Source organism: Athene cunicularia (genome assembly GCF_003259725.1).
Source record: "Athene cunicularia isolate RWA chromosome 6 unlocalized genomic scaffold, athCun1 chr6_part1, whole genome shotgun sequence".
Classification (NCBI taxonomy): Eukaryota; Metazoa; Chordata; class Aves; order Strigiformes; family Strigidae; genus Athene; species Athene cunicularia.
The window spans coordinates 646,125-669,676 of NW_020799105.1; the positions used below are offsets into that span (position 1 = coordinate 646,125).

A 23,552-nucleotide genomic window follows, 5' to 3' on the forward strand; every position below is an offset into this window, starting at 1 on the left:
GAGAGAGGGGGAGAGAGAGAGGGGGAGAGAGAGAGGGGGAGAGAGAGAGGGGGAGAGAGAGAGGGGGAGAGAGAGAGGGGGAGAGAGAGAGGGGGAGAGAGAGAGGGGGAGAGAGAGAGGGGGAGAGAGAGAGGGGGAGAGAGAGAGGGGGAGAGAGAGAGGGGGAGAGAGAGAGGGGGAGAGAGAGAGGGGGAGAGAGAGAGGGGGAGAGAGAGAGGGGGAGAGAGAGAGGGGGAGAGAGAGAGGGGGAGAGAGAGAGGGGGAGAGAGAGAGGGGGAGAGAGAGAGGGGGAGAGAGAGAGGGGGAGAGAGAGAGGGGGAGAGAGAGAGGGGGAGAGAGAGAGGGGGAGAGAGAGAGGGGGAGAGAGAGAGGGGGAGAGAGAGAGGGGGAGAGAGAGAGGGGGAGAGAGAGAGGGGGAGAGAGAGAGGGGGAGAGAGAGAGGGGGAGAGAGAGAGGGGGAGAGAGAGAGGGGGAGAGAGAGAGGGGGAGAGAGAGAGGGGGAGAGAGAGAGGGGGAGAGAGAGAGGGGGAGAGAGAGAGGGGGAGAGAGAGAGGGGGAGAGAGAGAGGGGGAGAGAGAGAGGGGGAGAGAGAGAGGGGGAGAGAGAGAGGGGGAGAGAGAGAGGGGGAGAGAGAGAGGGGGAGAGAGAGAGGGGGAGAGAGAGAGGGGGAGAGAGAGAGGGGGAGAGAGAGAGGGGGAGAGAGAGAGGGGGAGAGAGAGAGGGGGAGAGAGAGAGGGGGAGAGAGAGAGGGGGAGAGAGAGAGGGGGAGAGAGAGAGGGGGAGAGAGAGAGGGGGAGAGAGAGAGGGGGAGAGAGAGAGGGGGAGAGAGAGAGGGGGAGAGAGAGAGGGGGAGAGAGAGAGGGGGAGAGAGAGAGGGGGAGAGAGAGAGGGGGAGAGAGAGAGGGGGAGAGAGAGAGGGGGAGAGAGAGAGGGGGAGAGAGAGAGGGGGAGAGAGAGAGGGGGAGAGAGAGAGGGGGAGAGAGAGAGGGGGAGAGAGAGAGGGGGAGAGAGAGAGGGGGAGAGAGAGAGGGGGAGAGAGCGCGCGCGCGCGCACAAAGTCTGCCAGAGGTTTGTGGGCACCTGAAATTTGGATAAGCCTAGAAGTCCAGCAGGTTAGGTACTGTGTTTCCATCAGTGCCATTTACCTGTGAGTTTTGGGAAAGACACTTAAGGAAATCTTAGTGTCCAGTTGTGGTAAAACACTGCTCTCAGGAGAAGTTCCTTTTCAGACCTAATTGTGAACTTCTGTATGGAATTACCGTCCTACTTTTAAGAATGCTTTGTCAATATAAACAGAAAAGTTACTACTTATAAATTAAATTAAACCTTTTACATTCTTCTTTTTGTTTGTGCTATACTTCAGTAGGTTGTATTGATAAAATACATACGTTTTCATCTGTATTAACTGCCAAAAGTAATTTTTTTAAATGGTAAGATATTTTGCATTTCAGTTGTACTGGATGACCTACTAATGAAAACAAATAGTACCTGGTTTTAGTTCCATTGTCTGCATTTTTACTGTAAGCCCACTTTTTTTTCTCTCCTCTGACCTATCCATTACCAACCTTGTGGCATATTTGGGTATGTGGAAGTTACTCTCTTTTTTCCAATTTCTGCATTTGTTTCCCTTCCTTCTCACATGCCTGAGAGTGTGTGCTGGGAGAAGGAATTAATTTCTAAGATGAGCAGAGCTCAATGCAGTAAATAAAGTTAAACTTGTACTGTTCAGTAATGGTAATGTTTTGCATTCCTTTTAGAATAATTTGTTAGAAATTAACTTTTAATAATTAAACTAATCCTAAATAATTTCTAACCATTTTAATGTTTCAGTTCCTTAAAGTTGTTCTCTAATATTTCTGAAGGTTCACTAATACTCATAAAGCAATAATTGGTCTAAGTTTTATTTTGCAGTACTCAGAATAAATTGTCTAAGAAGTCCTCTGCGGTTGTGTTTTACCAATGGATACATTTGGTTATCCAGCTAAATCCTTCATGTATGAAAAAGGAAAATGAGGAACAAATATCTTACTGGTGTTTCTACTTGTTTTTAGATTTGAATCAGTACAGCAGGAACTAAGCAACGCCACAGCACAAAACAAAGAGTTGCAGAGAGAGATGGAGCGATTACAGTCGGAGGTGACAAGGTTCAAAACAATGCAGCTAAAAGCAGCAAAGGATGCGGAAAAATACAAGGAAGAAAGGGATTCAGTTTTCAATGAATACCGCCTCATAATGAGTGAGAGAGATCAAGTAATCAAGGAGGTAGATAAACTTCAAACAGAGCTGGAGCTTGCAGAGTCCAAACTGAAAAACACCACTTCTGAGAAGCGAGTGGCTAGTGAAGAGATGGAAGCTTTAAGACAGGTACAAACCTGTTGTTTTGATGGGAAGGGAAATGAGTATACATTGATGCTAGAATCAGAAATGTATGACTTATTAATGGAAAATAGGAGTGTGCTGCGAAGAGGAAATTCTGTGCTGCTGTTTTCCTATAGCTGTCCTTTTTACTGTCCATTTATTAAGCTTCCGTGTTTGAATAGAGAACCTGTCAATTGAAATTTGATATTCACTCGACTTAATTCTGTTCTGCTGATTATAAATCCTTGTTTTAATGCGTTGGTCTTCTGTGCCTTCTCAAGTAATATTCTCTGTAACAATACAGCTCTAAATACTCATTAAAAACTTCTAACCTCTACAGGAACCACTGGATACTATCTACTGTGACTTAAGATGGTACATAATAATGTGGTCTCAGATATTTATGCAAAGCCTGTGCTGACATGCATGTTCTTACTCATTTGCCCTCCTTCTGCCTTTAAGTTAAAGAGGATATTTTGACAATCTTTCAGTAGAACTCAGGCATGCCTTAAAGTGTGTGAAACCAGAACTTTGTTTTTTTCAGCAATATGTTCTTGAAATGCTTACATCACAATCATGTTCTAATGATGCTGTGAGGATTTCCAAAACACGATTTGCTGCTCGGTTTCATTTCAGCTGACATGCATTCACTTGACCATTTGGTTTACAAATACTTCATTTAGCATGAAATAGATACAAGCATATGTATTCCATTGCCTATAAATCTCATTTTACTTTTTCACAGCATTACATTTGTAAAAATTATCTTCAGGAAAAATCAGAATGTGGAGCTTTTTAAAAATAACACCATTGTTTAGGACATAATGTAGATTGTGACATATGGTATTAGAGCTTTTAAAGATAACTAACTTTCGGTTTTTAAGAATTCATAGTTTTCAACTCTGCATATTTGACAGCTATATAGTTTAGCTTTTACAATGAGTGAGGTTTTAATACCTGTTCTAGTATCAACAAAGCCACTAAGCCAATAGAAATGTCTGTTGATTTCAGTGGAATCAGGGTAACTAATAAAGAATACTGATGGAAATAGCCACCATGAGTCGTACTGCTTCAATTTGATGTATCTGTCATTGTGGCATTATGAGTAACTTGCCAAAGTGTTTTAAGGGGCAGGAAATTAAACTTTTAAATACATGGGTATTCCTTCTACCTAGGTGACCTGAAGGTTATTTTAATAAGAACCAGAAAGAGCCTAGGATTGGCGAGTGAGATGCTGGCAGGGCACAGACCTGTGTTTTTCTTCATGCCTGGAACTGGCCAATCAGAAAGCAGTCATGACTCTTTCTGTAATGTACTAAATAGCAGTACTGTGAGCTTTATTTTTTTGTTCCTGTTATCCTTTTGTGTAGCTGTGGCTCTTTGAGCAGGTATGTTCCTGTGTCACAGTACTGGGTCACTGCAGTTGTATTCAGTGCGTAAGAGATTTTTCTAGTTCTGGCAAGGCAAATGTTTTAAAGGCTGAAAAAAACTGTTGATCAATTGATACATTTATTTAAAATAATACCCTGAAAGATGCCCCTATGTCAGTGAATAGCTGGTCTGGTGCTTGCCAAAATGTAACTTAATGATCTTGACTTTCCTTGTGATGTATAGCAGCTTTAAGTGCCCTATTATATAGCACCCATTGACTGATATCGCTTATTCTGTTTAGGTTATTTTAAAGGTAGTTTCTCCCTGAGGCTTGTAGTTTGTGTTCCAGAGAAATGCAGAAGCAAATGAAATGGAGAAGAGGTTGATTTTTAAGCATTATACCATGAGCAAGTTACTGATGAGGTCAGTCAGTCAATCTCCTAGTTAGATATTTAAGCTTTATTGGTCACACATGCCCATACATAATGGATTAATTTATATCCAAAATGTACTAATTGTCTGCATTTAGAGATGACAGAAGAAGTCTCAGAATTTTGAACTATGGACAGTTTGGATTAAGTTCCCATGAGTTTGGCTGCTCAAAGTTAGGGATTAGGCATTATAAGTTTCCCCCTCTATTTTCCCCAGTGGTGTTTTTGTTTGGCATAATCTTTTGCTCCAGCAAATACTTAGAATGTTGCGTTTCATCTCAGTGGTAGTCAGCTTTCCCCTCTGTCCAATAGATCTGTTGTATTTTATCCTGTATTGTATCCTTACCGCACTATATTCAGATGTGAGAATTTCCTTCAAACATAAGAATTTTTCACAAATTCAGAATTGTTCTATCAAAACCACTGTAATGTTTCCAAACAGAAGCTGTTCTAGTCAGGGCCAAATGACACATTGCCTCGTGCTTTCATGTAAATTTGTGCAAATGTCACAGGAAAAAGACAGAGGTGAAATTTTACTACTGACCCCTAGAGGCAATGGCTGCTCTTATTCAGATAGTTTATATAGAGCATGCTGGAATAAACTGTGACAATATGTATTTTTTTCCCATCACCTTAAAGTACTGTAAATTCTTGTTTAATGAAGGGCTTGCTGAGAGCTTTTCCTCTGCCTTCATACTTGATGACTTTCAGCTGCATGTGGGAAAAGACTTAATATTTTTGTGTAAGTTTTATACACACATTTGAATGCACATTTTATACAGACTATAGTTAAGTTGTGCCAGTCGTTGTTTCCAGTACTAAAACTTGTCTGCACCAGATGAGTTAGGGATTTCTCTCTTCAGAGGTACTATGCAATGGAAACTCTTACTCATGTTGAGAAAACTTGAGAGTTCTGGTTATTGACATTCAGTGGTATGTTTAAAGTTCACAGAGTGTGTAATTAATTCTAGTGCTTGTCTATTACTCTACAGAAAAAAATATCTCTCAATATCGTCAACAGAACTGTTTTAACAGTCTAACTAGCCTTAATTAGATGCCGTACCTCAAAATCAATTATGTTAGTACAGCAAAATGCAGTTGTCATCCATGCTTTAAGTACTCAATTTTATTTCTTGCAAACTGTAAAGCAAAATAGAATAAAAGTCAGTTTACAACATGGTGTCTTTGTATCCTTAAGTATTTGGACCCTTTCTGTCTTTTACTTTTGACATGTCAGCTATCTCTGGTAATCTTTTTGAGATCAAAACATCAGTAGTTTCCAGGTAAGAGAGCCTGTATGTAGATGGACTTCTTTGTAGCTATTGTGTCAATGCTTTTAGAAAGCTGGACCATCTGAAATTTCAGTGACATGAAATTAAACTGTTTCAATGCCTCTTTCTTCCAATAGGAAGTCTAGCTGAAACTATTTTAAAAGGACAGATTGTATTTTAGAGCTACGTTTGCCTCATCTTTTTTTCATTATCATGTATTTGAATTTCATATTTAGTGAGATGTACTGTCATTCTGTTTATAGCATACTGTAGTTTTAACTTTGAACATTCTTTAGTTTTCAAGTTGGTATCTTACTGGAATGTGACTTCATTGTCCCTTTAAAACTTAGGAGGAAGCTGTAAGATACTTATGTGGCTTGGTTGTCTAAATTATTTCAGTCCTATAAAATCGAGACAGTTACTTAAAATTTGCAATGTATTCTTACCGTTTGCCATATTTAAAGCCTTTTTTTAAAACAAGTCTTGACTGATTAATAACCTTCCCTGTGCTAATGTGATGGCGTGATATCTTTAATACTACATATGATATTCTTTGCTATTACTTACTCATATGTAATGTGAGCACAGTCCTGTTGTGCTCCCATTTTTCAGAACTATCAAGGCTTTTAAGGTGTCAATGTGTTTCCAGTTGAAAAGATGAACTGTTCCCTTCTGTACTTAACCTACTGCGAACAATGGATCTTGTTTTAGGAACTAAACTCAGCTCTAGTGGAAAGAGATCGAGCCATTTGTGAGAGGAATGAACTGCTGGAAAAATACTGTCATGAAGTGAAAGACAAAGCTGAGGCCCAGAAGGAACTTGACCAAGCTTGCAAGGATATAGAGACAGTGAAAGAAGAGAGAGATGTTGCCAGGAAAGAGAGGACAGAAGCTATCATCCAGAGAGATCATCTACTAAGGGAATATTATCAAGCCCGTCAGGTATTGCAAGTTTTCACAGATGCTCTTTTCTTTCTTAGCTTCAAAGGGTCGGTAATTTCCAAGAGATTAGTCTGGGTACGTTTGGTGTATTTCCCCTTTTCCCCAAGTCATTCTAATACCTACATATAAATGCACATACATTCTTCAAGAAATAGTGACAGAACTTCTTATTTGAAAGAAATAGTCATACTTCATATTAAGTTTCTGTTTGTAAAAATAAATGACAAATGAAATACTGTGATCCAGCAGGTGGCTAGGCAGTTTATTACCTGCTGGTAGGTTGTCATCTATAACATGTTGTTCATGCCTGTGACCTGCTCGGGCTGTTAGCTATTTCTAATACTTCATAAAGGAAGTTAATTGAAGTGTAATTGTAAATTTTCTGATAGGTACACATTCTTAGTATAAATATGCTATTCTGACACTTTATGTCTCTGTGTGGGTAGTAACATTCTTACAGTTCTGCACACTTACTGATTCTGTTGTCTGGTGTGTGATATCATTTCACATAGAACAGCAAATGCTTACATATAATCTAGTATGACAGTGTATAGTATCACAAATTCTATGTGCATGAAACAGTTAAAGAATATGAAATAATATTAAACTAGGTATTTTGGGTTGTTTTCATTAAACGTATTCTCTTTTCATTGAATACCAATCCTTTAGCAGTACAAAAAAAGTTTTTAGTCTTGCCTGTCATGATGATTTGCTAAGTCTGAGTGAATGTGTGGGGAAACAATTAAACTATGTTTTCAGTTGTACTGGAAATAAATCATTCATTGTTTTTGGTTCTTCATGGCCAAGCCAGTGGGATTTTGGAAACTTGTGCTTTATCAAGGAAGTGATACAATTGGGTGAACTTTGCTCTGACTTAGCAATGGACCTGGTCATATGATCACCTTTGGCAGATTCCGGATCAGAACAGATATTTAAAATATGTCTGCTTTGGTGATCTGAGTGGGTTTTTTGATTTCTTTTTCCTGCCAGTGGACTGGAAGAGAAGAAAGTGATCCTTAGAAATGAAAGAGACAATTAAAAGGCCAGACATGACTCTTCATAGCCTCTGGTCATATTTGTTGCCATTTTTATTTTTTAATGTTGCGGTGAGAATTTATATCTGGGGTTTAAGGTTCAGTGCTTTTTTATTTTTGAATATAATTATAACTCAGGAAAAAAGCCTTTGAAGTCTATTAATTGTGACTTAATAGTCTCTCTTTGATACAGATACATTCAGGTCTTAAAAACATTTCTCCAAAATTTAAACAAATGCTAAGTCTAGTCAGATTCATTAGATATAATTTTATTATTGAAATTAACCACGCAGTTGTTTGTAAGCCCATGGCCTTCAGTGCTTGTGGTGGGCTGTACTGTTGTAGTTGGGTTGTATTTGTTGTGCTGCAAGCTTGGAGTATTCTTTGCATATTTGTCTTGCTCTTTTCACCATTTCTCTTGTTCAGCGTAGAGAATGTTTGAGGGACAAGTTAATTTAAGAGAAAGTAATTATTATCTGAAATGCTAAACAGTCAGAACTTTTTTGGAGTTCCGTTGCTCTGTTATGGAGTTAAGGGACTTGTGAGAATCACAAGTCTGTGTGTGCAACTTTTAATTCTTGCCGGGATCAGGGACCACGTGGCCGTTGCCCCTCCCCCACCCGTACCGGTCGGGCTGGAAGTTAGACACAGATCCTGGCTGAAATAACAAGAAATGTAATACAACAGAGTGGTAGAACAATCTGAATAACAACAGTATCAATGGTAACAACAATAAACAGCAATAACAGTGAACAAGACAAATGATATACAGAGAAATACCGTTAGCTGGTTTATGGAAAGCAAAATTCCCTCCCGAACAAGGAGCAATGAAAAGGTTCTGCCCCCGGACCTGACGTCAGCATGGTATGAATAACCCGGCTGGAGATCCCTTCCCCCTCTCTCTCTGCTTGGGAAAACCTTACTCTATCCTGGCTGAGCCAGGACGTAATCCACCCCTTTATTCTATACCATCTGCGTCATGTCCAGCTGCCATTTAGCACCTAACAATCGCAAAGTAATAATTTACACAGGCACAGCATAATTTACGGCATGTTCTCACCCAGAATCAAGTCCCCCTGTGGTACGCATCGGACCTCTCCATTGTCCTGCATCACCCACCAGGTGCACCCAGGTCCTTGGGTGAAAGCGATCCCGTGGATGGGTTTGCCTTTACCTTTGACTGGTGCAGGACTAAACCAGACCATTTTTCCTAATATGTTCCTCATGCGCACCACAGGGACTTTATCCCTATCTACAGCACGTGGAGGTTTTGACTGAGCCGGGCCAGCTCGACTGGCAGATCCTCTTGTGTTGACTAGCCAGGTGGCCTTTGCTAGATGCATGTCCCAGTCTTTGAAGGTGCCACCTCCCAGTGCTTTCAATGTGGTTTTTAACAGTCCATTGTAGCGCTCGATCTTCCCAGAGGCTGGTGCGTGGTAGGGGATATGGTAGACCCACTCGATGCCGTGTTCTTCTGCCCAGGCATTTATGAGGTTCTTTCGGAAGTGGGTCCCGTTGTTTGACTCAATTCTCTCTGGGGTGCCGTGTCGCCACAGGACTTGGGTCTCAAGGCCCAGGATGGTGTTCCAGGCGGTGGTGTGGGGCACTGGGCAAGCTTCCAGCCACTCAGTGGTTACTTCCGCCATTGTGAGCACGTGGCGCTTTCTGTGGCAGGTCTGTGGCAGTGTGATGTAGTCGATCTGCCAGGCGTCTCCATATCTATATTTCAGCCATCGCTCTCAATTTCGCTGGGGCTTCACCCGCTTGGCATGTTTGATTGTAGCACACGTCTCACATCCGTGGATGATCTCTGCAATGGTGTCAATGGGGAGGTCCACCCCTCGATCTGAAGCCCACCTGTATGTTGCATCCCTACCTTGGTGGCCCGAGGTCTCGTGGGCCCACCGGGCTATGAACAGTTCACCTTTGCGCTGCCAGTCCAAGTCCACCTGAGCCACTCTGATCTTAGCAGCTTGGTCTGCCTGGTGGTTGTGTTGATGCTCATCAGTGGCCCGACTCTTGGGTACATGGGCATCCACATGGCTCACCTTCACAACGAGGTTTTCCACATGGGCTGCAATGTCCTGCCATACTTGAGCAGCCCAGACAGTTTTACCCTTACGTTGCCAGTTGTTCTTCTTCCATTGCTGCAGCCATTTCCACAGGGTATTCGCCACTGCCTATGAGTCGGTGTAGAGGTAGAGCCTTGGCCACTTTTCCCGCTCAGCAATGTCCAAAGCAAGCTGGATGGCTTTCACCTCTGCAAACTGGCTCGATTCACCCTGTCCCTCAGCAGCTTCAGTGACCCGTTGTGTGGGACTCCATACAGCAGCCTTCCATCGTCGATGCTTTCCTACAATACGACAAGACCCATCAGTGAACAGGGCATATCGCTTCTCCTCATCTGGCAGCTCGTTATATGGTGGGTCCTCCTTAGCACATGTCACATCCTGTTCTGGTGACATCCCGGAATCTTTGCTCTCTGGCCAGTTCGTAATCACCTCTAGTATCCCTGGGCGGCTGGGGTTCCCTATTTGAGCCTGTTGTGTTATCAGTGCAACCCATTTACTCCACGTGGCATCGGTTGCATGATGCATGGAGAAGGCTTTTCCTTTGAACATCCACCCCAGCACCGGCAGTCGGGGTGCCAGGAGGAGCTGTGTTTCAGTGCCGACCACTTCTGAGGCAGCCCGAACTCCTTCGTACGCTGCCAGTATCTCCTTCTCAGTTGGTGTATAATTAGCTTCAGAGCCTTTGTATCCACGGCTCCAAAAGCCTAGAGGTCGGCCTCGGGTCTCCCCAGGTGCTCTCTGCCAGAGGTTCCAGGTAGGGCCATTTTCCCCGGCTGTGGTGTAGAGCATGTTCTTAACCTCCTGCCCTTCCCGGAATGGCCTGAGGGCTGCTGCTTGGGCAATCTCCCGTTTAATCTGTTCAAAGGATTGTTATGCTCAGGGCCCCATTCAAAATCGTTCTTCTTACGGGTTACGTGGTAGAGAGGGCTCACAATCAGGCTGTAGTTCGGGATGTGCATTCTCCAGAACCACACAGCACCCAGGAAAGACTGAGTCTCCTTTTTAGAGGTTGGTGGGGCCATGGCTGTTATCTTGTTTATCACCTCCATTGGGATGTGGCGACATCCATCTTGCCATTTTATCCCTAGGAATTGAATTTCCCTTGCAGGCCCCTTAATTTTCTTTTGCTTAATGGCAAAGCTGGCCTTCAGGAGGATTTCCATTATCTTCTTCCCTTCCTCAAAGACTTCCTCAGCTGTGTCCCCCCATACAATGATGTCATCAATATACTGCAGGTGTTCTGGAGCCCCACCTTTCTCCAGTGCAGTATGGACCAGTCCATGGCAAATGGTGGAACTGTGGTTCCACCCCTGGGGCAATCGATTCCAGGTGTACTGGATGCCTCTCCAAGTGAATGCAAACTGTGGCCTGCACTCTGGTGCTATCGGAATGGAGAAGAACGCATTAGCAATGTCAATCGTGGTGTATCACTTGGCTGCCTTCGACTCCAGTTCATACGGGAGCTCTAGCATGTCCGGCACTGCAGCACTCATTGCTGGCGTAACTTCATTCAGGCCACGGTAGTCCACAGTTAGCCTCCATTCACCATTAGGCTTTCTCACTGGCCATATAGGGCTGTTGAAGGGGGAGTGAGTTTTGCTGATCACCTTCTGGCTTTCTAGTTGACGGATCAGCTGATGGATGGGGACCAGGGAATCTCGGTTGATGCGGTACTGCCGCCGGTGCACCGTCCTGGTAGCAGTCGGCACTCGCTGCTCCTCAACCTTAAGCCGCCCCACCACTGAGGGATCCTCTGAGAGGCCGGGTAAGGTGGACAACTGTTCAACCTCCTCCAAGGCAGCTACACCAAACGCCCACCGGTACCCTTTTGGGTCTTTGAAGTACCCTCTCCTGAGATAGTCTATGCCCAGGATGCATGGGGCATTTGGGCCAGTCACAATGGGGTGCTTATGCCAGTCCTTCCAAGTCAGGCTCACTTCAGCTTCCAGTAGGGTCAGCTGTTGGGATCACCCTGTCACTCTGGAGATGCGGATGGATTCAACCCCACTGTAGCTCGATAGTATCAGGGTGCACTGTGCGCCAGTGTCCACCAAAGCCTTATACTCTTGTGGGTCTGATGTGCCAGGCCATCGGATCCACAGTGTTCAGTAAATCCGATTATCCCTTTCCTCCACCTGGCTGGAGGCAGGGCCCCTCTAATCCTGCTCATCATCACTCACTTCTTGTAAGAATGATTTACTGGTCCCTTCAAGAGGGTCAGACATAGCATTCACCATTCTATTCTGCTGGGGGGATTTCTGACTGGACACTGGAGCTGCATTCCTCTTGGAGGACTCCCCTTTTGTGGTGGTCTTCCCTTTCAGCTGCTCTACTCGTGCAGCTAGGGCGGCAGTGGGCTGTCCATCCCACCTCCTCATGTTCTCTCCATGGTCACGGAGGAAAAACCATAGGGTGCCTCGTGGTGTGTACCTTCTGCTGCCTTTCTCTTGGGTGGGGAAACGTTTATTTCTAATGGCTGAGACATTAGCCCCTGCAGGTGGAACGTAGGACATGTCCTCTTCCATTTTCGGGACCCTCTGAGACAGTTCCTCCACAGCTGAGACCAGGGAATGTTGAGATGAGGGGAGATTTCCCTCATATTGCCGGAGCTTGCCAACCACTCCATCCACTGTTAGAGTGTGGGTGTCTGTCCACCAGGACACTATTGCCAGTGTTTTTGAGTGTGCTTCTGGTGCGCTCTTCAGGAACTTTCGCCGCATCAAGTGTGTGCAAGGAGCATGATCTGGGTCCATGGGTGACTGCTCATCATTCAGATCACCATAGATCATCTCAAACACAGCCAGTTCCCTGAGGTTCTGGATGCCTTTCTCAATGCTGGTCCATTTGCTCAGCTGACATAGGATATCATCCTTGTAGGGGTGCCTCTCCCTTACACTGAACAGCAGTTGCTTCCAAAGGCTGAGGGTTTGAGCCTGTTTGCCTATCTCCCTATCAATGCCAGCATCCTTGGCCAAAGATCCCAGCTGCTTAGCCTCTCTCCCCTCCATCTCAAAAGCACTGGTTCCATTGTCCCAGCATCGGAGCAGCCAGGTGCAAATCTGCTCATCTCCCAGGCGGCCAAAATCTCTCCGCATATCTCGCAGCTCAGTTGCGGACAGAGATCGGATAATCACCTCTAGTCCTTCCTCCTGTTCCCCCGATGGGCCTGGCTCATCCTCATCCCTCACTCTGTGAACAGACTTTCTGGTATATTTGGTTTTCTGTATCGGGGTGACTGACACTGGCACTGCCTGGCTCTCTGGCTCAGTCTGTGTGCTGGTGGAGGCGACTGAGACTGGCTCTGCCTGTGCCCCCAGTTCAGTTATTGTTTGTGTGGCCTTTTCTTCCTTTTCAGGGCAGCGGGTGGTATTAAAGAGGACAGGGTATGCATGGGCAAGTCCCCAACTCATTGCAGCGATTTGTGTCTCCTGGGTTTTGCCAGTTTGATAACACACTCTCTCTAAGCACTCCATCAGCTTCTCAGGGCTCTGCATTTGCTCAGGAGTGAAGTTCCAAAGCATTGGGGGTGTCCACCGACTCAGGCCTTTGCCCGTCTTTTCCCACACCCCTTGCCACTCACTATTATCTGCCTCGGGGCAGGTTTCCGGGCACTGCTATTGTTAGAGAAGTGCCGCATGGCCAAAACCGAAATCAGGCAGACATTCAGAAGGCATAGTGCCACAATCACGCTGGCTTGCAGGCTCCAGGGGGGGCTAAACCGCCCCAAAGCCGAGAGGATCCCTTCCCCTGGCTCACCCACAGAGGGGGTGATGCCCCTAACAAAAGCCCAAACGGCAAACAGGTACCGGCCCACCCCCACACACAGCGATACAAAGGCAGCATACGCGTTCAATAGCCCGTATAACAACATAAGAACCTTTACACATTTTCCACCGATAACAAACGCCACCACAGGGATCATACACTGGATATAAGGAGTACTCCAGCCGCACCATGCAAACATGTGGGCCAGCATCGCAAACATTTTCTTATCAAACAAATACAAAAAAAAAATACACCCAACAGATTGCTCTATCACACTCTGGTCAGGGTCTGTCCCTTTTAATTCTTATTCCAATGCCCCAGGTTGGGCGCCAATTAATACTGTGCAAGTTTTAATTCTTGCCGGGATGAGAGACCACGTGGCCGTTGCCCCTCCCCCACCCGCTCCGGTCAAGCTGGAAGTTAGACACAGACCTCAGCTAAAATAACAAGAAATTTAATACAACAGAGTGATAGAACAATCTGAATAACAACAGTATTAATGGTAACAACCATAAACAGCAATAACATTGAACAAGACAAATTATATACAGAGAAATACCGCTAGCTGGTTTATGGAAAGCAAAATTCCTTCCCGAACCTCCAAGGAGCAAGGAAAAGTTTCCGCCCCTGAACCTGACGTCAGCATGGTATGAATAACCCGGCTGGAGATCCCTTCCCCCTCTCTCTCTGCTTGGGAAAACCTTGCTCTATCCTGGCTGAACCAGGACACTGTGTTATGAACGTGTACATTTAGTTGTCCCAGGGTAAATGACAGACATTAATGTAGGAAATGTGTAGTAAAACTGTGTATAATAGCACATATGATTTCTAAATATCCTTGAATATTTTTTGTCTGCTAAGCAGAACAAGATAGAAGCATGAAATGTCATCCCTGGAATAGAAAATGTTCACTGATGTTATTTTGAAGTGAGGATTCTTATTCACATAGATTATATTTGCACAAACTTGTGTGCTACTGGGTGAAATATATTACAGAAGGCTTTATCTTTCGTTTTTCCCCTTAAGTTGCCTTTAAGATAAATGAACATATTTCATGAAAACATGAGAATTTAATACATTGGGCAGCACGCATACAGTAAAAGGTGTTTGTGCATACTTACCTACAAATTGTGCTTGAAATACTTACCTGTGTTTCTTAATTCCTAGATACAAGATTCTGCTACCCTAGACATAGAAAGAGCAAACAAAGAAATTGAAATGCTTCGGAAACAATATGAGGCAATGTCACAAGAACTAAAAGAAGCTGTCCAGGAAGCAGAAGTAGCCAAGTGTAGGAGAGATTGGGCCTTTCAAGAGCGGGATAAGATTGTTGCAGAAAGGGAAAGTATACGGTAAACAAATCCTAGATGGTACACAAGTGTTCTTTGTAACACCTTGTGTGCAGTTGATGCAATTCTAGGGCTTGCTGGGTTTTGCTCACACTTTCTTTTTTTTTTTTTTTTTTTTTTTTTTAATATTTCTATTTTGAACTTGAGGGCACCTTACAAGTTACTTTGCTTTGTCTGTGCTTTCATGCCCATAATATGTCTCTAGTAAATACCATAGAGCTTAATAGCATTGCTATGTAGGAACAACAAATTATGCATTCTTTTAGGCATGGTATACCTAATCATGCTGCAGGATTAGATGTATCATATTAGGATTAGTCCTGCAAATAATTCTTTACCTGTGGGGACATTTTGCAAACAATACCCAACATATTCTCTACTAACCATATGTAAGGAACTGAGGGAAAATGATAATTTATTTTCTGCTAGATTGAAAAAGATAAGTAGAAATAAAGTTTTGGAAGAGTTGAAAAAATGTTCTGTTAACTTGACAAGCTTTTCCTTAAAATCTAACATACGTAGTTTTTTTTTTCCTTATACTTTTTGGTTTTTTTAGAGCAAGATCTTTTGAAACTGCTTTTTAAAATTTTGCATTAATTATACAATGTGGTAAAACTAGTTTGTTACTTTGATAGGGTTTTAGGTAACTGAATTGAAATTTATTTGCTTTTGAAGGACTTTGTGTGACAATTTAAGGAGGGAGAGAGACCGGGCTGTGAGTGACTTGGCTGAAGCTCTTCGCAATCTGGATGACATGAGAAAGCAAAAGAATGATGCTGTTCGTGAACTGAAGGAACTGAAGTATGTTAGATAAATGATCAAACTGCATGAAAGTTTGTGCCAAAAACTATGGTTTCTTAGCTGTGTTTGCAAGTTAACCATATATTTTTATAGCTGTAGGCAGCATATGTTTGTGATATTCTGTGTGGTAACACTGCCTATATTTTTAGTTATTGTGGAAATTATTGTGCTGGACAGGATCTTAAGTCATACTGTCTTAACCTTTTTATCATATTAGTGAGACATACTCTAAGCTTTGTACTGTGGAGATACACTTAAACAATATGGGATTCTTTCACTGAAGTTGGATTAACTGCAGTTTATAGTTCCTCTGAACTGTATTCTCACTGGTTTATGAATGCAAGGAAGGTGTGCATCATACATCATCTCAGTACATCGTGGAAGAGTTTTTACTGTTGATATTTATCATGCCTCACTTGTCCTGAGCATACTGGTGCAGTTCATCTGTGGGTAAATTAAATGCATTTTGAGACATGTTAGAAACATAGTTGTGCACTTCAATCACGTAAAAAATAATGCAAAAAATGTGTTAGGACAATATATAGAAAAGGGAAGTCAATTTGATAGCAGCCCAAGAATATTGGAAAGATGGAAGCATGGAGCATTTTGGCATGTTTTTGATTTAGAGAACAAAATATAAAGGTTCTCATGACAAAAACATTATGTATCAGTTTATAGACACAGACAAACTGTCTAAATAAATAATTATTTTATTTTCCTAGGGAGAAGATGGAGAATCAGCTAGAAAAGGAGGCCAGATTCCGCCAGTTGATGGCCCATAGTTCCCATGACTCAGCCATAGACACAGATTCTTTGGAATGGGAAACAGAAGTGGTAGAATTTGAAAAAGACAGAGTAAGTCAAAATCACGAACTGGATTATCTTATATAGTGGATAGCTTTGAAGTCAACAGTAACATCTTGATACTCGATATGATTAGAAATAACTCTTGTCTGTATTTTCTTTAGTTCTTTATTATTGTTGTTCAAGGAACCACACAAACACGCAGCAAGTGTGGTAATGTCTACATGGAAGTACTTGCCAAAATCAAGCAGTTATGCACAAGCTTTTCTTTTTATGAATTATAAAAAAAAAAATTAGTTCCTCAGTCTGATCTTGCAGGGTATCCAGGTCCATGTACTATAAAATAATGTTCTACGTTAAGCATTTAGTGTTCTTAAAGTTAGTGATTCATTGCAGAAATGGCAGTGCTAAGGCAGCTAAAACTTAAGATGTGATGGAAACACTGACATTGGAGAGACAAGTCCTCTGCTCTTATAAGCAACATCACTTAATACATGCATAAAATAGTTAAGCTTTTACATGAAGTTATTTCTCCTACTTTTGCTCAGGTTTGATTAGAAATTTCGAAGTATTAGAAGTATTTATTCATGATGAATATATATTTCAGGGCAACATTGCCCTTCAGCTTAAAAAATTCTGGGATGAAAGGAGATGCTGATCTCTTTTGCTTGTCTGTAGAGGAAGTTAAATCCCTTTTCCATTTCAGAATATTACATAAAATTCTTATGTTTGGTTTACCAGATAACCTCTGCATCCTTTAATTATCCTAGTAGTACTTTTCTCCATTTACTTTTATTTTTCTTCATTGTAATCAAATTTTATTTTACTCTTTTCTATGCAAGTCTTGTATGCTGTTCTGTTTGAAATTTTTGGCTGCGTATCATTGTTTGCTAATAGTAATTTTTTTGACTCCATAGAACACACAGGTGGTCCTCCAGATGGTGTTTCATTTATAACAGCTGCTGCATATACCAGAATTTCTTTCTTTCCTGAATGACAAAGCTTGTGATTTGATGCTGTCAAATTAAATGCCTTTTATTTTATTGCAATATTTGGGGTCATCTTTTATTGTGCTCTTCCAATCTGTCTGTGTTCTGACAGTGCATCGCAACAAAATCACTAACATGCTATTTTTTCACTAATCACAATTTTTTTTACACTAAAAATATTATTTAGTATTATTATATGTTGAAATACATAGTTTGGAAAGACTCTATGAAGTGAGTACCAATGCTGATCCATCAGGACCATTATCTCTAAATTCTTTCTGCTTTTTTTATCTCATTTGACCAGCATCTTCATAATCAGATTTTGTGCATTGCCATCTTCTCCATTTTAACTGATAACTAAAAGCATTGCTTTTCCATTGTCTGTAAAATTAGTTAGCAAGTCTAGCATATGCTGTACTTGCAGTAAACATTGCAGCCTGATGAATATTCCATTCATGCACAGTTACTTAGGTAATCTTTACTTCAAAGATTGTTCTAAATGTTTGCATTACTGAGATCAAATACATAGACTTTGTCATTTGAATACACATTTCCTTTTCCTAAACATAGGGATTACACTTGCTGCTATCAAATTCTGACAGTAGTATTGTGCCAGCCTTTAGGTGTATGGGAAAATCCTTCCTGACCTATCAGCATTTGAATTCTAGGATGGAGATTATAGATTTGAATACATTTAAATCCTTTTATTTGTGCTTCAACTTTACCTGCCTGCCTAAGCTCATGTTCTACGTAATCACTTGGCTCAAAACTGAGAGAAATAATCCTAATTTTTCACCTCAGAGGCTGTGCAGTGATATTGTGATTTCTACTAAATCTTTATCTTACAGCAGTCCTATGTTCTTCCCTTTGAATTTTTTTCTTACACAGAACGTTTGGAAAAATCTTAAGCGTTGTAGTATTTTTTTGGCAGGTTTAGCTCAATTTAATTTCAGGTAAATACTAATATTTTTGGATGTTTTATCTTCAGCTTTTACCAGGCATCTTTTGCACTCCTTGAAGACTTTATGGTCTTCTGATTTTTAAGGGTCATTGAACCATGTCTAGAACCATGCCTTACATGTCTGATTTAAGCTTTATTTAATTTTTGCATGTTAGAGTTCAAATTTCAAGTATCCCTTCAGTATGCTGAGGTGATTGGTCCAGCTGATTTCAAGTAGAGTTCTCTAAGTTTTATTAATATACTATTTAACACTGACAGTAGCAATAATAAATCAGTTTGTGATCAGCTGGTCTCAGTTTATTTTCTTTAACCAGATTTTTTATTTACAGTGACCTTGCCATTTACCAAAGCAAGCACTAAATTAAAATTTCCAAGTTTGGTTCAATGACTGATTTGTTAAAGGTATTTATCACTTTTCACATTGAGGATGATCTGTTTTGGGCCAGGATTGGCAGAATATCACCTCTATTCTGTATTTCGAAATAGTGCCCCATAATGTTAGAGCTTTCTTTCCTGTTTGCTTCTGGTCTCTAGCCATATCAAAATGGATGTCTTTGAGCTCATCACTAAGACACAATGCTGTTTCCTTACCTTTACAATTGTTTTTTCCCATAAGTAATGCATATTGCTGGGGAGCGTGTTCTTGTTCTTTCATTACACATCCAGCATCATACCTTAAAACAGGTTATATGTGTCTGAATGTGCTTTATCACATGGTCTTCTGCTTTCCTGTTCCTCTTTGGTGAAGGTCACTTCTGCATTATGTTAGCCTTAATCTGAGAGAGAAGGATTGTTCTAATGCCAGAGGGTGCCTAATAACTAATGGAATTGGGAGGTTATGTATTGAAGTACAAAATATAAAAACTTGCGTAGAACAGGTACCCTGTAAATGTGTGTAGTACAAATGTACAGTAATGCTTCTTGCTAAGACAGCAGCACAATGGTTGCCAGTGCAGTTAAGTCACTTGTTAATATTTATTAGGATGATATGGACTTGAAAGCACTTGGTTTTGATGTGGCAGAAGGTGTGAATGAACCATACCTCCCTGGAGATTGTGGGATCTTTGTTACCAAAGTAGACAAAGGAAGTATCGCTGATGGTCGATTAAGGTAGGGTTTGACTTTGGAAGATACTTGCCTTTTGCTAATCATAATAAACTAAATACGAGCATATTGTAAATTGTCTTCAGTTTTTCCCATTAAACACTGTTTGACTCATCTCTTAAAACTCACAGGACTTGAAATGTTCTTTTGTTTGTGTATCACCTCTGTTTATTATCTCCCCAGACTTTGATCTATTTCTTCAAATTTTGGGAAAGACATGAGGGTGAGATATTGGGGGAGGGCAAGCGGAGAGTAGAGCAAGGGATAATTTGAAACTTGCTCCTGTTCTTAGTGTACATAGGAGTTTTTTAATAACTCTCCTCTGTCCACAGAGTTGCTTTTGAATAAGGAGTAGTCATCAGTAACTTGAGGATATATTTTTGCTAGTGAAGTGCAGACTGGAAGTCCTGGTTTTCACTTAGCTGCTATTAAATGCTTTTTCAGGAATGGAGAACTCAAGATAATTAAGACTAGTGTATCAGATCAGCTCTTTTGCATCCATTTTCCTGACAGTTGTTCATGTGCTGTGTCCAGCAAAGTATGCTAATATAACACTGATCTGCTAATTTCTGTTTATCTGTCAGAGTGAATGATTGGTTGCTGAAGATAAATGATGTGGATCTTATTAATAAGGATAAAAAGCAAGTTATAAAAGCTGTTCTAAATGGAGGTGGTGTTATTAATATGGTGGTTCGAAGAAGGAAGTCCTTAGGTGGGCGAGTGATAACACCTCTTCACATCAATGTTTCTGGACATAAAGGTAATGGCTGTAAAGGGTGTATATAATTGGTACGTGTTTGTTCAGCCAAAAATGGGTTGATATGAAAGTACATGTTCTGGATCTCTGCTTAAATCCCACTTAAACCGTTACTTAGCGATTTTCATTAATTGTTTTTAACAAACTAAGAACTGCTAATATTGCTGACAGCTTTATTTTGTAAATACAGGTTTTCTTTGGTTTGTTCTTGGGTGGGTTTTAGGTCGCTTGTTTTCTTTTAATACTTAGTTCTAGATAACTGCCTGTCTGGAGTGTTACTGGGAGTCTAAACAAGACTGTTAAACCCATCAGTCACCCCAGCTTTGTATGATTATATTAAATTTTAGGATATCTAAAATCTCTATTTTACTCCCAACCTGTGTTCTTATTTCTTTAAAAGGGTTTTCAGAAATTTAAGTTCAGTTGGTTTGGTAGTTACATTGATTTTTCATGCATGCAGGTCAGAAATGTTGTTTCAGCAAGGTATCTGAATTGCAGGAGTAAATTCATTTTTGTGTGTGTGTGTGAATTTCAGATAGCGGGGTCAGTCTAGAAAATGGAGTATTTGTTGCTGCTGTTGTGCCTGGAAGCCCAGCTGCCAAAGAGGGTTCCCTTAATGTGGGAGATAGAATAATTGCTGTAAGTTTTAAGAATGCATTCTCCTTTTTTTTTTTTTTTTTATTTATAAGTGTTACCATTGATGCTACTCTTTAAGATCCCACACTTTCCAATTTTTTACTTTCACTGTGTTATACCCTTTTTATATATTCACTAAATATTTACTTCAGTGTGCTTGTAGGCTCAGTGATTAATATAATGTGCAGGTTCTTTGTTGAGGTTAGATCTGATGAGAATTTTTGACAGAGACACTGACTTCACATTTGGCTTATACATAATGATACTTGTGATTTTTTTTTTTTTAATACTGAATGTGAAAGGTCAGTTCCAGAAGTCATCTCTTGGTTCAATGAGAGGTTTCTTGTCTTTTAAATAATAATATCATGAATGTCATCCTTCTGGGGGGGATGGAATTTTTCCCTGTGGGTGTTTGCAGCCTTAAACGACCTGAGTTATTGAACTCCTATGAAACAGAAGGCCGTTACTGTTGATGTACAAATGCACAGAGGCTACTGTAGTGAAACAAGTGTTGTTACACTGTATCTCTAGGAGGAATAGCAAAGTTGTAGGTAGGAGGCTTGATTTTTTTTTTTTGAGTGGGGAATGGAAAAAACCAGAAAAGGTCAACCAGGCTTCACTCACGTATGCATATACTAACGTTTTCCCTGTCTCAGAGATGCTACCCTAAGATACTCCACACCTTTGATTTACAGATATCTGTTGTGGTTTTTTCTGTGTAGATCAATGGCATTGCACTAGATAATAAGTCACTTACTGAATGTGAAGCTTTGCTACGGAACTGTAGAGATTCCCTTACGCTGTCACTGATGAAGGTGAGTAGAAGCTAAATTTGCAGAATTTTCTTGAACTTATACATAATTATTTTAGTTGTTTGGGGAATAATATATGAAAAAATAAATATATCATCATGGAAAAATCTCTGCTAAAAATAAGACTATCTGCATGCATTTCACTGGTGGTTCGCTCACTCTACAGTTATTTCCAGTGTAAGACTATGGTGGTATCTGGTAGGAAATAAAACCTACTTATTGTTCTTACTACTTTCTACTTGTTTGCTAGTCACATGAAATGACTCCTAGCACAATTGTTTCTTTCTTCTTAGTTTCAGCTTCAGAGCTGCAGCAGTTTTGAACATGAAAGATAAACTGCTTTCTGAGAGCAGAAAGGTTTGCTTTTATTTAGGAAGGAGTTGTGCAGAAAACTGCACTCTGGCTATCCTGAAGATTAAGTACAAGGCTTTCTCTTTCAGGGTCGTTGCTATAAAAATATTATTCTGTTCTGCTTATTGAGTTTAGAATCCCGTTATGCTGAGACTGTCATATGGGCTTTGTGAGTGATAATTCCAGCTCCAGAGCTTGAGGTTTTAAGAAAGTTAAAAAGATTAAATGTTTGAGGGGAAATGGATAATGAAAGATGACTTACTCTAGCATCACTTAACAGAGGTAGAAGTGGAATGCAGGTCACTTCTCAGTTCAGTGCTTCTACCACTACATGGAGTTGCTGTTCTGGAATTGTTCTGAAAACTTAAAAAATTTTCTAGCTTTTTTTCATCTGATGTTCTGTGCTTTGAATGTGTAAGATTTTATTAAACCTTTCCCAATTGTATCTATACATGTCTTGGTGTATATTCAGGTACAGGTAAATCAAGGAGGCTAGAATATGCCTCATACTAAACATAAATCATCCATAATAATACGGTGATCATGTGTGGTTTTTGTTTTAGGTTTTTCCTCAGAGTTCATCTTGGAGTGGTCAAAATATATTTGAAAATCTGAAGGACTCAGAAAAAATATCAAACTGTAGGGTTCATGCATCAGAGATACAAGCTCAAAATAAAAGAAATCTGAAACTCAACAGCTCAACCCAGACTGACATTTTCAATCCAGACATCATGGATGGCAAGAAGGACCAGAGTGATCAGGGCGGCAGTTCATTTTGCGATCACAAACCTTTTCCTAATAGCACATTACGAGTAGACTCTCATAGGAACACAGTGCACAGTTGCCACAGTAATTCAGAACACAGTCTCAGCTCTTTCAGCCCAGAGACATATGGGGACCGAGGCTATGGAGCTGTTGACTTGGACAACAGGAGGCTTCCTTATGAACCTACAGGAGCTGACTGTATGATTGTTGAGACCACATTTGATAAAGGACATGGAACTAAGCATAGTGGTGGTACCTGGCCAAAAGTTATGGTTAATATCCCAGCAACAGAAACAGAAAAGTTCTCTGTGTACAAAAAGCCAAAACAAAGGAAATCTATCTTTGATCCTGATACTTTCAAAAGACCACCAACTCCTCCCAAACTGGAGTACCTTTCCTCTAATCAGGTGACAAGCCATTCACCTCAACCATCAAAAGCTGAAGTGGCTTTAACTCCTCCAACTCCTCCTAAGAGAAGTGACTCTATCAAATTTAAACATAAACAGCAAGCAAGCTCTGCATCAGAGTCTACGGTAACAACTGGATCACCACCCACCAGCCCAGCCACTGCACAAGCTCCAGTTTCCTTGGCACTTAAGCAGGACTCTGCTACTCTCAAAGGGCGCAGCAGAAATGCTGGGCATTATTATCGGGAGGAGGGAATTGACTGCACTCATCTCTCTTCAAGGAAATCCTGTGAAGATGACATTGGCTTTCAAAGAGTTGAAGAGCCAGAGATTAAAAGACCAAGGCCAAAATCAGCTCCTGCTCTGAGGCATAAAATGACCCCTATGCCCATTCCTAATCCTGCACTTCAGGTAGAAGCTTGGTGTATTGAAGCACAAAACTAGAAAATTTGGTGTATTTTAAAAGTGGGTTTGGGTGCCCAGTTACATATTATAACAGGAGAAGCACAGCCCGTTATCAAAATCCAGGTCCCCTGAGAAGCTACCCCAGACTCAGATGGAACTTTGCAGTA

The 23,552-nt window shown here is 41.2% G+C and overlaps 1 protein-coding gene across 3 annotated transcripts in view; it reads left to right on the forward strand.

The window, feature by feature from the left end:
* Positions 1-23,552, forward strand: part of DLG5 (discs large MAGUK scaffold protein 5) — a 75,742-nt gene that overhangs the window by 26,834 nt on the left and 25,356 nt on the right. For all 3 annotated transcript variants that reach the window (XM_026851265.1, XM_026851266.1, XM_026851267.1), the window contains 10 exons: positions 2,052-2,364; positions 6,143-6,373; positions 14,412-14,596; positions 15,269-15,394; positions 16,117-16,249; positions 19,131-19,258; positions 19,837-20,012; positions 20,545-20,648; positions 21,368-21,460; positions 22,372-23,391. In XM_026851265.1, coding sequence (XP_026707066.1) covers positions 2,052-2,364; positions 6,143-6,373; positions 14,412-14,596; positions 15,269-15,394; positions 16,117-16,249; positions 19,131-19,258; positions 19,837-20,012; positions 20,545-20,648; positions 21,368-21,460; positions 22,372-23,391 — 2,509 coding nt within the window. The remainder of the gene's footprint in view (positions 1-2,051; positions 2,365-6,142; positions 6,374-14,411; positions 14,597-15,268; positions 15,395-16,116; positions 16,250-19,130; positions 19,259-19,836; positions 20,013-20,544; positions 20,649-21,367; positions 21,461-22,371; positions 23,392-23,552) is intronic.